Below are 13249 nucleotides of genomic sequence, written 5' to 3'. Positions count from 1 at the left end.
CAGAGGGCGCGTCAGGGGCTGGCAGTGCCATCTGTGGGGAGATGGCCACCACCTGAGCCCAGCAGTGCCCCAACCCTGCCATGGGAGTGAGCAGGGGGCCCCTGAGCCCAGCCTGGTGTCCAAAACAGTTCAAGAGGCTCAAAAAAGCCCGACATGAGGAAAAACAATGTCTCTATCAGCTCATGCAAGCAGCTAGGCCCTGACCTGGCGCTACCTGGTCCTGGCGCCACGTCCCAGGGCAGGAGGAAGTGGCCGCCATTTTGGGAGGTGGCCTCCCCTCAGGGGTGTGGTGCTGGGGCCTGGTGAGGCTCAGCCTCCCAGCAGGGCCAACTTCAACCCTTCCCGTGTGGGAACTGAGCAGGTAAAAGATTATTACTGTTCCCTTGGGTCAGCCCTGGGCTGTCTCCACAATGAGGGGTGTCAGTGTGGACCAGGGGCCATGGTGGTGGTACTGCACCCCATGCAGCCCCTCAGGATGGTGGAGGCAGCTCCCTGAGGGGCAAAGAGCGTTCATCCCCTGCTACCTCCAAAAAATGAGGCTTTGGCATTTAAACCGTTGCTTCTCCAAATGTGCCCCCAGGTGCTCCCAAACAAGCACAACCCCACAGCTTGCACTATCTAGGTCACCCCCTCCCTCTCCACAGCTCCATTTTTCCCCACCTCGCCCCAGCCCACCCTATGTACAACTCCATGCCAAACCCAGGGCGCCCTGTGTGAGAGACCATCCCCTGGGTAGGCAATGGGGTACAACGGAAGGGAGAAGAGACACAGGACCATGGTGGGCTGTGGGATCCCACTGGGGAACAGGGTGCCATAGAGCCTGTCTCCCTCACAGGGAGGCCGAGGGCGTCCCCAGCACTGCGATCCGAGAAATCTCACTGCTGAAGGAGCTGAAGCACCCCAACATAGTCAGGTAAGACCTGGATGAACCCTCCCTACCAGCATATTGATGAGCTCCTGCTCACCCCCATGGGGAGCTCTGGGTACAGGCAGCAGGAAGGGCCTTCCAGTCCTTCCCTGACTGCATAGAAAAGAGCAAAATACATGGGAAAATGGAGTAATCACTTGCACTTCCCTGGTTTGCACCAGTAACCCACAGTACTGCCTCTTTACTCCAGCAACACAGGCTGGTCCAAGCTGCTGCTGCCCCATACTAGATGCTGCTTTTGTATCTGCCTCTCTCTGCTCCAAAGGACTCACAGAGTGGAGGTATCTGTGGGAGGAGGGATGTTTGGGCAAAGGTCTGGAGAAGGTCTTCCCACACACTCTGTAAGAGGTTAGCATAGATTCCCACACAAAGGTAGTGAAAGAAGCGCTTGCACTTCTTTTGCAGGCTCCTGGATGTCATACACAGCCAGAAGAAGCTCTATCTGGTGTTTGAGTACCTGAATCAGGACCTGAAGAAATACATGGACTCATCCCGAACTGGAGAGTTTCCTTTAAGTTTGGCCAAGGTACAGTGTGGAAGGAGCACTAACAGGCAGGGCAGAGAGGGTATGTCCTTGCTGCCTTCTGCTGCACAGAGCCAGCCCTGAGCTGCTTTTACCCAGACTGCATCTGGAAGAGATTCACCCTTGGCTGGAGGCATTCAGCCTCTCAGATCTTAAACATTTCAAATGGGAAAACCTCCAAAGAAAGAGATTCCACCTGGCGCTATTGCTAAACACATTTGTTTCCCAGCTGTTCCCAGGCTCTTCAGCCCATCTCGCTGCAGAACAGACTGCTGTTAAGAGGGCAGCTGAGGGATCTGTTGCTAATTGCCTTTGTGCAGAGTAATGGATGGGTAGAAGGGACTGCCACTGCTTGGACTGGAGTCTCTCTATCCCCATGTGGGGTGGGAGCCATTTGTGTGCATCTCTGAGTAGTGGCCCGCAAGCCTGGTGTCGCCTTATAGCAAGGTCTTTTTTCCCATTTAGGTCTGTAAATGATCCAAAGTGTATTGGCTCATGTGATCCAGCCTTCGAAGTGATTTCATCGTGGCCTTGTCTGAAATCTCTTCTCTCCTTAGAACTACGTTTTCCAGCTGCTGCAGGGTGTGAGCTTCTGCCACTCGCACAGAGTCATCCACAGGGACTTGAAGCCGCAGAACTTGCTCATTAATGAAGCAGGAGCAATCAAGCTGGCTGATTTTGGATTGGCAAGAGCTTTTGGAGTCCCCCTGCGCACATACACTCATGAGGTATTGTTGAGACTCCCTGCCACCTGAAAGTGGGGCACATGATCCATATGAGTGAACAACAGCAGCATCACAAGTTACTCATCCATAGCTGAGGCACAGCTGTGCCCAGGCACCTACTCTTAACCTAACCCACAGCTAAGAGATTACCTCATGTCCCCACAAAATGTGCTGATGGCTTCTACCCTAGCCTGCCTGCAAGCTGGGTTCCCCCCTTCTCTGCATAGGCTATATTTATTTGCTTTGGAGTGCCCTATTGAAGAACGATCTGTTAATCCCCATCTTGCTATCACTAAGATGTCTGTTAATTCAGCATGGCCCTGGCACGCTCTGGTTTGTACAGTCACTGCATTACAGCTGAGAAGAGAGGATCCCATGCCTCTAGTTTCTAGCTTGTTTGTTGGTTCCTTACCAGGTGGTGACTCTGTGGTACCGAGCCCCTGAAATACTGCTGGGATGCAAATACTATTCAACCGCTGTGGATATCTGGAGCATCGGCTGCATCTTTGCAGAAATGGTAGATTATGGGTTTAAATGGTCTCTTTAATGAGCAGGGAGGCTGCAGCTGCAATGGGAAGTGAGGAAGGAGGGACAAGATGCAGAACATCTGTGATGCTGTGGTTCCACCTTGTGCTGGGCTGTGTGTTATGGAAAGACCACCTTGATGGTTAGCTGATCCTTATCTGTGGGCTCAGAAGGAAATCTGCCACCCTCAGGGGCCTGGCAGAAGGCAAAGAAGCCTCTGTAGTCTGGCTGCAATTCCAGGCATATGGAAGGGCGATGCCTGTCCTTGCAGAAGGGGTAACTTCAGTCTTGTTGCTGCAGCATTTTGATCCTGGGAGGAGATGACTCTCTTGCAGATGTCCCCACAGTAGGCTGCAGACAACTGACACTTCACAGCATGGCAGAGTGGATCTCCTAGGGGTCTGTACTCCACTTTGAAGAGCTCTTGTTACCCTGGCCATGTACCAGCACTATCCCTAGCTCCCAAAGTTCCCATGGTGCAGACCAGCAGAGCCTGGGCAGGGGAGGGAACTAGCCTGCAAGAGCGGGTGTTAGGAAATTGGAGATAAAGAGGGATAAGGGACTGGCTGAAAGAGGACAGCCTCAGGGGAGTACAGATCCATGGAGAGGAGCTGGTGACAAGCAGACAGACACCCGTGGCCTTCCCAGCCACCGCCTGGCAGAATTGCGGCATTGTAACTGCCCTGGTCTGTGCAGTTGTTTGTATCTGCTGGGATGAAGGTTGCTTGCAGCGGGAGATAGGGTGCACAGCTGACGGAAAGGTGGTAACTGGCTTTTCCCCCCCACCCCACCCCCCGCCCCAGGTGACCAGGAAGGCCCTGTTTCCAGGGGACTCTGAGATTGATCAGCTCTTCCGGATATTTCGCACCCTGGGCACTCCCACTGAGGCAACCTGGCCTGGGGTGACCCAGCTGCCTGACTACAAGGGAGACTTTCCCCGGTGGGCAAGAAAGGAGATGAAGGAAATTGTTCCCAGCTTAGATCGAGACGGTAGAGACTTACTGGTGGTGAGTGAGGGCTCAGAACAAGACCTGGGGACAGACTGGACCTTTTCAAGCTGGGTAAAGAATAGGGATATTTGGGACTGATCTACCCAGAAGTGCATTGGGTGATCTGGCTCTAATGCTCATCTCTGCCATTGCAGAAACACTGAATAATTGAATAGGGCTCAGTCCTGGCTCTGAAGTCGGGCTGTCAGTGCAGGTTCCTCTAGAAAACCACTGCATCAAGGGTCAAGAAACCCCTCTAGCGTGATCCCCTCAGTAACTTCAGCTGTGGGTTACTCCTGAAGCCCAGAGAGGGGAAAAGGCAGGACCAACATCTGCATCTGGGCCCAGCCATGTGCAGGTGCAATCAACCATTTGGTTTTTAAAAGCCTGAATCTGCTGGGTTTTTCTCTTGGCAGCAATTGCTCCTGTACGATCCCAGCAGGCGCATCTCAGCTAAGGCAGCCCTCAATCACCAGTACTTCTTCTGGAAAAGCCCTCAGAGCACTGAAGAACATCGTGCGCCGCAGAGACACTGCAGATGAGAAGACACAGCTCCCCCATGCACTTGTGCCTCCGGGTAGTGGTGCAGATCTGGGTTTGGGCATTTATCGGGGGGCTGGCTGGCACCCAGGGTCTCACTTCTCCTGAGGACCCTGGAGGGGGACATCCTCACATTTAGAGACTCAGCCTGTTGCTGGGGGAAAGTTTGGTTTCAGCCAGTAGAGCTGTTTTGAAGCAGTCATGTCAAAAGAGTGGGCATATTTATCAGCATAAAACACTGAAATGTAGATGGGAGAGCAGCTTTCAGACGTTTGTCCTAGCATTAGGCAGCGAGCTAAGGTGACACAGAGGGATTTCTGTCTCCAGCGCTGGAGCATCCCCAGCTCTGTCGGTTGCAGTTTCTGACACCAGGGCGTGCTGGAGCTCCACTTTGGGTAGGGGACCGCTTCTGTGCTCGGCCCTTTGCTGCTGTTACCAAAGACTGGGCTTGTCAGCACTAGACAAGTTGTTTAACCTGAGCTGGTTAACAGAGCTGACATTCTGCTGTCTCACAAGCTGATGAGCACTATCAGGTGTCTGATTTGTGCCTTAGCTGGGACCAAGAAGCCAAAAGCTCCAGCTAGCATAAAGCACTTGTTGCATATGGCTGGAAATAACAACAGCTAAACTGCTGGGTTTCCATCATCGGTCCAGATGTAATGCTGTTTCCTTTGCTTTATTGTCTTGGAAATTGTTTTGCTGTTCAAATGTTTGGAGAATTGTCACTAACTTTTGGTGTGGTTTTGACATTATTTTTTTTTTTCAGTACAGAAAAAAATAAAGGCTTGTTATTTGTTCAGAAACCTTGGTATTTATTGTTTGGCGTGGCCCATCAGGCTAGTGATGCAGGACAGTCTGGCTGGTCCTTTTTTCCCCACAGACCTCTTCTCCCTTCATCATCTCCTGCATGCTTTCTTTTATCCTCTCCAGCCCAGATCCTTGGCACACGCAGAGATGTGCTCTCGATTCCGCTGTGGAACGAGGGGCTGATAGTTCTGCTGCAGCCCAGTGCTGTCTCGGTATGGTGAGGTGGGCTTGCTTTCCATCAGAGGTTGCCACAAACAGTTCAGAGTTAGTTATATTCTACTTAAATACTGAAAAGACAGATTTTTAACTTAGGGAGGCCAAACTTCTGCACTCCTGTTTTTCACACACGTGCACACATGTGCCCTAATAATAATCGGGAACTTAAGAACTGATCTCAGTACAACCTGACATTTCTCCAAAGCTATCACATTCCTGGAGTCTCATGACAGATAAACGATGCGGCTGCACACACAGCTGCAGCACAAATCTCCCTGCCAGCCTACTAGATCCTAGAGAATCTGCACAGGGGGGAGAAACCCTAAGAGTCCCTCCTGAAAAAGCCCCCTCTCAGCCCAAGACCTGCCTGCCCACAGCCAAACTCCATTGTCCTTTGGCTTCCTCCATCATTCATTCCTTCTCCCCACCCAACACAAGGCAGCGGGTGGCTCTGCTTAATTCCCGACATCCAAAAGACCTCCGTCATCCCTACTATAGCAGATGTGCTCTCGATTCCGCTGTGGAACGAGGGGCTGATAGTTCTGCTGCAGCCCAGTGCTGTCTCGGTATGGTGAGGTGGGCTTGCTTTCCATCAGAGGTTGCCACAAACAGTTCAGAGTTAGTTATATTCTACTTAAATACTGAAAAGACAGATTTTTAACTTAGGGAGGCCAAACTTCTGCACTCCTGTTTTTCACACACGTGCACACATGTGCCCTAATAATAATCGGGAACTTAAGAACTGATCTCAGTACAACCTGACATTTCTCCAAAGCTATCACATTCCTGGAGTCTCATGACAGATAAACGATGCGGCTGCACACACAGCTGCAGCACAAATCTCCCTGCCAGCCTACTAGATCCTAGAGAATCTGCACAGGGGGGAGAAACCCTAAGAGTCCCTCCTGAAAAAGCCCCCTCTCAGCCCAAGACCTGCCTGCCCACAGCCAAACTCCATTGTCCTTTGGCTTCCTCCATCATTCATTCCTTCTCCCCACCCAACACAAGGCAGCGGGTGGCTCTGCTTAATTCCCGACATCCAAAAGACCTCCGTCATCCCTACTATAGCAGCCGCACCTCCTGAGAGATCCCCAACAGCGAAACCCTGGGACCTGTTGCTCACCTCCCTCCAGGCCCTGCCACGCCACCGGGCTGTACCTCCTCTGCAGGTTTAGAAGCCGCTGGGACCCGGGGAGCTTGCTTGCCTCTGCAATTTGCACAAATTAGGTTTTCTGGGGCGAGTGGGGGTTGCTTTGCTTTTGAAGCTGTTGTTAGGAGTCATGCTGGAGTGGCTGCCTGGAAAAAGCTGACCTGCTCGTGTTTGGGAGGGATGGTTTTCCAACTGAGGAGGGGAGAGCAGGCAGCTGGGGTCACGCAGCAGCCTCAAGAGCCACGTGGTAGGAAAACCAAAGCCCCGCTGTGCTCCTGCAGCATCTCATGGCCTCTGTATGATGACACCCAGCTCGCAGGGGCACGTTTCTTAGACATGGATGAATTCTGCTATGGGAATCATTTCCCTACCTTTGCATACCTGGTTTAAAGTCAAGTCATTTTGTATAGACAATGCTCCGTTGTTTGCTTTCCACAAACAAACGCTTGTGTTGTACCAGGTAAACTGTTTGCAGAAGAGTTGTTTTCTTTTTAAAAAGACCTGCATTAAGAAATAAATACCAAGGACATTCATCCAGTCCAGAAACATAAATAAAAATCCTACAGCTCATCTAGCCTAACAAAATGAGCAACAAGCTGAATTTCAAACATTTATGACCGAGTCCCGCTGCCAGCAAAGGGAACCAACAACAGCTGTGTCGAAATAAGCGCTCTGGGAACGCCACGACACAAGGCCATCATCCTGCACCCAAAAAGGGAGAAAAAGCACTACCCGGCTCCACAACTCTGCCAGGCAGCTGGGCTCTGGGGAAGCCCCGTGGCCGCATGGTGCTTCCTATGGATGCACCAACAGGACATGATGCAAGCTGCTTTCTGCAAGGACCACTTGATAGCAACAAAAAGGATTTGTTAGTGCATTTCTTTTTCAGAAATAAAAGGCAGACCAGCCCTTAAGGGAGACTGCCCAGCCAGCCAGACTGCTCAGATGCCTCTTAGCGCCTTCACCCAGCCCTGGATAAATACCTCCCACCACACAGTTAGGGAGCACTTTATCCAACATGATTAACTGACTGCCTAATTACCACAACTCCAAGTTCCTTAGTTACAGAGCATTCCCCCAAACTATTTAATCAGCACTTCAGGAAAGAGTCACCACGTGAACATCACACTGCTTTAAAAACAAGCACGGTTTTACCTCATTTGCAAGGGGAGCAGTCTTGACGAAGGCAGCCCGACAGCCCAGCACCCTGCCCCACGGAGCCGGGCAAGGGGAAGGCTCACAGCAAACTCACCTGCTGGGCAGAGCCGAGCTGCAGAAAAGGCAACAGCCCCATTGCCAATGGAGCCTCCCTGCTTTCAGCCAGCTGAGGGGAGCAAAGCCAAAGCACAGCAAGGCTGCTCCCAGCAGCTTTGAAGATCTGGGACCCAAGGACTGCTGGGAAACGGATCCAGGGCTCCTGAGTTGCACTGGGGTATGATCCTCACCTGGCTGTGCTCATGTGCTCCGAGGGCTGCTGAGCTTGTCCTGGCAGGAGGTCAGGCCAGGGTTTCTCTCCTCATGTGTCCCCTGGTCCATCACAGCCCAGCTCCAGCCCTTGCTGCTGGTCCAGAGCAGCCAGGAGGGGGATGCACAGTGCCCCATGGGCCAGCAGTGCTCTACCAAAAGGAAACAGGCTGGGAATGGATGCTCTAGGGCATGTGGAACAGTTTTCCCCATTGTAAACCAACAAATTACCCCGTATTGACCATGGCAGCCAAGATGGCCATGGACACCAGCCACAGCCCTTACAATAAACACAGACCCTGCAAAGCATGGGACAGAGCCTGGGCAGATCTTGGACTGGAAACTTGGTGTTTCCACAGCTGGACTCAGATTGTTAAATGCTGAGCACTGCCTACCAGCAGGAAGGTAGCAGGACCTGTGATGGTGCTGAGCTTGCCAGCATGGGAAGAATTTCTTCTTGGAGCCTGGACTTCAAATGCCAGCTAGGCTGTATGGAAATAGAGACTCTGTTGCTGCTTTGATAGGGATAGGGGGAGCAAACCTCTACCCTTACGGATTATTTTGGGGGTGTTGGATTTCCCAAGCAGCAGCAGATAAAAGAGCCCTTGAGAGAGGGGCAAGAGCAGCTCATGTCAATAGAAGGTCATTTTTCTCATCCCACAAAGCCAGGGGACTCTCCAGAATAGGGTAGAGACTAGGGAGGAACGTTTCACCTCTCATCTCAACAGGGACATGTGGGAATTAGGACTTACTCATTTCAGCAAGGGTTGAGCACTGGCAGTGACACAGAGGAGTGAAAGCTTGCCTAAAGAAATAGCAAGCGCAGATTTTAAGGTACTGCTGGGTGGATTCTGCAGCCAAGAGCTGTAGAAAGCAGTTTCACATCACTGTTGACTGCAAGCATCATCAATCTGCTACTGAAGATCATCCCTTCCCTTGCAACACATCTGCCTCTGCACAAGTACAGGACAAGCTCCCCACCTCATCTACTTAACAGGGTTTGGTTTGTTCTTGCTTGGGGCTTCGCTTCCTCTGCCAACAGCTCAGTAACCAACCCAAGTCCTTGTACAGCCAACACCTTCACTGCTCTGCAGCCAGAGAGGCCCCAGGGACAGGCAGTTGGGGGGGACAGGGGGGCTGCTCCACTCGGTAGCTGCCTGTGCTTAGCCTGGATCAAACATAACATGGAACTGCACCCTTTGGCAACCAAGTCCCTCTTTCAGAGGTGTCCAAATGACAAGGGGGCAAAGTCCCATTGGTTTTCAGTTTTAAAGACCAATATAAAAAAAATCTTTAACAATATGGACTCACATGCAGAAAGAAATGTAGGGGGTTCAGTGCTGTGAGATCAGGGGGAGCAAGAGCCTGCAAACCCTTTGTAGATTGGGCTGCAGGGCATAGGATTGCACAGGGGGAGGACAAGCCATGCCTTCGGCCACTTTGCAGCCTCAGCCTGCAGAGACGACACAGCCACAGAGATGCACTTTCTATGTTTATTGCATGCAGAAGAATCACCCAACCAGAAAACACTCTGTCTCTCCCCGCCTTCTGGGCATAACCACATTGTACCTACTGACAGTGGAGGTCTCGCAATCAACCCCCCTTTGCTGTCAGAGCAGCACCCAGGGGACTGTGGGGACCCCTGTGTCAGGCCCTTACACGCTCGTGATCACGCTTTCTTCCTTAAACAACCACGCTGCGTTGGGAAGCAGAGATAGCTAAGATAGAAGAATATGCAGCCCTAAATGCTAGGGCAATCATTCTTGTGATCGCTGCTGCCTCCATGGGGAGAAGTGTTTCGAAGGGATGAACTCCTGAAGGAACCAGATCCAGTACATGCCTGGACCCATTCAATGCCTGGACCCATTCAATGCCTGAATCGGGAGAGCTTGGGGGAGCGGCTCGCCTGGTGGTACCGCTGATATCCCTCGGATGTGGCTGGGAGCAGCAGGAGGCTGCTCAGCGAATCCTTCTGGCAGAGCGCCATGGCCTCCTTGTAATTTATCTTCTCTTTAGTGATGGGGTCAATGAGATCTTTTTCATAGTTGGACTCATCCTGGAGCCTGTTGGCCAAGTCGCCTGTTATCATCCCTGTCTGGGCAGCTTCCAGAACGGGGATGCGACCAGTTTTCTTGGGATCGATGAGCCCTCCAGTTAGATGCTGGACCTCCAGATAGGGGAAAGCGCTGTCCTTAGTAATCCACCCCTTCTGCACTGCTTCCCCCACAGACAGCCTTCGCTTTGTTACTGGGTCCTCAATCCCTGTGAAAGCTTTCTGAGCGTTGAGCAGTCTCTGCATGTAGGTCCTGTCAATCAGCCCCCTCTCGATCGCCTTGTGGACTGAGAAACGGTCCCGAGAAATGAGGTCTATGATGCCCCCCGTTGCAGCCTGGGCTTCCAGGAGCTTCTGAGCCGTCATGGGATCAAGCAGCTTCTTTGCAACAGCAGTCTTGATGTTGTACTTGGTTTCAGTGGTGGTGTCGTACACCCCGGCAATGGGGGATGTGTCATCACAGAAGCCCTTCTGCGATGCTGGGGGGAAGAAGCTTTGGGTTTGGGGGGTGGTGGGTGATGAGAGCGGGGATTTGGAGATGATGGAGCCAATCGAGAGGGATGGGGGAGGCTTGGATTCCCCAGCCACCAGCAAGGCGAATTCAGAGATGGGAATCTTGCCATCCCGGTACAGCTGGTACTCCTCCTTTGTGATCCTCCTCAGCCTTAGCGCATCATCGATGGAATACTGCTTCCCACTTTTCTTGTCAAGGAGAACTGACACTTCCCCATTTGGGCCCAGGGTGGTGACTTCCTCCCAGTCACACTCTAGCTCTTGCAGTTGGATGTACTGGCCTCTGTCTATGATACCTCTCTTATAGGCCTCATAAGGGGACATATCCTTCCCTGTCTCAGGGTCCAATATAGAGATCTTGGTGGAGAGGTTCGTCTCTCTCATCTGTGTTTCATGATTGATTTCTTCCCGGTTGACCTTTGACTGGAGATCTCGAATGAACCTCTCCTTGTTGTAGATCTGGTCCTTCTCCCTAAGGATGTCTGCCTCCAGCAGGGAAAACTCGTGTTCCAGCTGCTTCTTCTTCTGCCTGTCATTCTCAGTCCGTTGGTTGAGCAGTTTGGACTCCTCCCGAAGGAAGAGGACTTTCTGCTGCTTCTGCCTCTCTAGGTCCCGCAGGTCACTCTCCAAGTTGGCTCTCTCCTGGATGGCCAGGTTCCTGGCTTTCTGCAGCTCTGTCTCTTCACGAGCCCACGTCCTTTTCATGCCTTCAGCTCTCTCTATCTTCTCCCTGAGCCGCCGTACCTCCTCTTCTGCCTTTTGCTTGGCCCCTCTCTCCCTGTTCAGCAGCTCCCAGATGCGTGCACGTTCACTCTCCAGTGCTCTGTCCTTTTCCACTCGAATCACCTCCTTGTAGATGGTCTTCTCCTGGGATTTTGTTTTCTGCAGGACATCAACTTGCATTTGCAGGTTCTTGCATTCTCTCTGCAAGTTCAGCACCTCCATCTTCTCACGGTCCAGCTCCAAGCGCAGGTTGCTGGCAGACTGTTCGAGGACTGGATCCTTCTCCAACTTGACTACTTCTTCCATAATGATCTTTTCTTGCACTGGGGCTGGGCTCTCCTCCAGCTCCTTTATTCTCAAGGTAGTTTGTCTCATCTCCTTCTCCAGTGCAAGCCTCTTGTTTCGATCCTCCTGAAAGTTGAGCAACTTCTCTTGCTCTTCCACCAGTGCACGAACCTGTTGCACATCACGTTCCAGACGACGCCTGTTGCTCACCTCCTCATCTAGACTCCGTCTCAGCCTGTTGTGCTCATCTCGGAGCTTTGGATCCTTTTGAGTCAGTATCACCTCTTGGACAACTACCTTTTCCTCTGGCTTTCGCCTCTCCAGTAGCATGTATTTATTCTGCAAGTCGTAGATGGCATCCTCTGCAGCTCTCCTCTTTTGAGACATGTTACGCACCTCTTGACGGAGGCGATCAGCTTCTTTTTCCAAGAGTGGATCATTTTCATATCGGATAACTTCCTTGTTGACCAGCTTGGTTTCCACCTTCGATCTCTCCCTCTTCCATTCATCCCTTTCACCCTGCAGCCTAATGAGCTGCTCTTGGGTCCTGCCGTTGGTGTTCACTAGTTCATTGAGCTGTTGTTTCAGCCTGTCGATTTCTCTAAGAATCTCTGGACTCTTCTCATGTTTTACCACCTCCTCTATAACCTCCTTAAGTTCCACTACTGGTTTCTGTGACCTGAGGACACTGAGCTCTGCTAAGGCCTCTTCCACTTCACTGTCAATCTTTGTCCTTTTCAGAGTAACTTCCTGCAGCTCCCTTTTTAGGTGTGCAATTTGCCGCTCCGTTTCAGGATCCACCAGGAAAATCTCATTGACCCTTTCTTTAACCTCTATCCTTGGTTTTTGCTTCTCTGCAATACTGTACTGGTTCTGCAGCTCCCCCAGCTCACCTGTAAGCATCAGGTTCTTGCTCTTCTCTTCTTCAATCAGAGTTTTAAGCTTGGAAGACTCTCTCAATAACTCTGGGTCCTGCTCTACCTGTTTCACCTCCTTAACAATAATTTTGGGTTCTGCTGTTTCAATTAGTCTTTCCACTTCCTCAATCTTGTTCTTCACCTTCACTATTGCTTCTTCTGCAGACTTCCTCTTGAAGGATTCCTCATCAATTTGTAGCTGCAGGGTCCTAACGGACTTCAGCATTTCTGGGTTTTTCTCCAGTTTGATCAGCTCCTTCACCACCACTTTCTCTCTGATATTGGGCTGCTTTCGCTCCAGCATGTGCAGCTCTCTCTTACGCTCCTCAAGTTCGGAAGCAGCAGCCAAGCTTTCCTCCTTGAGTCGTTTGATCTCCTGACGAAGACTGGCTGCTTGGGTATCCAGGCTTGGATCTTTCTCAATTTTTGTGATCTCTTTGGTGAGGAGTTGGGCAGGAATGACCTTCTTCTCGTTCTCCATCTGGGCAAGCTTCTGGCTCATCACTTCAATGTCTTCTTGCAGGCTCTGCCTCTTTTTGCTTTCTTCTTCAATCTGCTGCACCATCTTAGACAGGTTGCTCTCCACCTGTGGGTCTCTATAATATTCTATCACCTCCTTTTCTTCTACTCTTTCAATGGGCTTCTGAGTCTTCAACATTAGCAGCTTGTTTCTGTGTTCCTCCAGGTCCTCTTCAATCTTGGCCACTTTCCTCCTTTCTTCCTCCAGCTGCGATTTCAACCCCTCAGATTCCCCGCTTGTTGTGGCTTTGTTTTCACATTGCTGGGTTTGTCCATGTACAGCTTCAATGTCCTCATGCACTTCCTTCTGCGAGGAAAAAAAAAAAAAAAAAAAAAAGATTTTTTTTTAAAAAAAAAAAAAGGGCAGAGAAA

The 13249-nt window shown here is 51.2% G+C and overlaps 2 protein-coding genes across 6 annotated transcripts in view; one reads left to right on the top strand and one right to left on the bottom strand.

The window, feature by feature from the left end:
• CDK3 (cyclin dependent kinase 3) overlaps positions 1-4965 on the top strand; it is a 5748-nt gene extending 783 nt beyond the window's left edge. Inside the window, exons 2-7 of one of the 5 annotated variants that reach the window (XM_009637828.2) lie at positions 836-913; positions 1334-1454; positions 2009-2179; positions 2592-2693; positions 3505-3708; positions 4107-4965. In XM_009637828.2, the coding sequence (XP_009636123.1) occupies positions 836-913; positions 1334-1454; positions 2009-2179; positions 2592-2693; positions 3505-3708; positions 4107-4232 (802 nt within the window). In that variant the 3' untranslated portion in view covers positions 4233-4965. Of the gene's footprint in view, positions 1-27; positions 914-1333; positions 1455-2008; positions 2180-2591; positions 2694-3001; positions 3097-3504; positions 3709-4106 lie in introns of those variants that run through there. The other 4 variants (XM_035893397.1, XM_035893400.1, XM_035893398.1 and 1 more) reach the window with 4 other exon arrangements.
• A 4766-nt stretch (positions 4966-9731) lies between these two features.
• EVPL (envoplakin) overlaps positions 9732-13249 on the bottom strand; it is a 37577-nt gene continuing 34059 nt past the window's right edge. The window contains exon 23 of the mRNA XM_009637827.2: positions 9732-13184. Within this exon, the coding sequence (XP_009636122.1) occupies positions 9735-13184 (3450 nt within the window). The 3' untranslated portion in view covers positions 9732-9734. The remainder of the gene's footprint in view (positions 13185-13249) is intronic.

The sequence above is a fragment of the Egretta garzetta genome, unplaced genomic scaffold (genome assembly GCF_000687185.1).
Source record: "Egretta garzetta isolate BGI_Z169 unplaced genomic scaffold, ASM68718v1 scaffold34, whole genome shotgun sequence".
Lineage (NCBI taxonomy): Eukaryota > Metazoa > Chordata > Aves > Pelecaniformes > Ardeidae > Egretta > Egretta garzetta.
The sequence above is the reverse complement of the archived record's forward strand: the minus strand, read 5'-3'. Positions and strand labels throughout refer to the sequence as shown.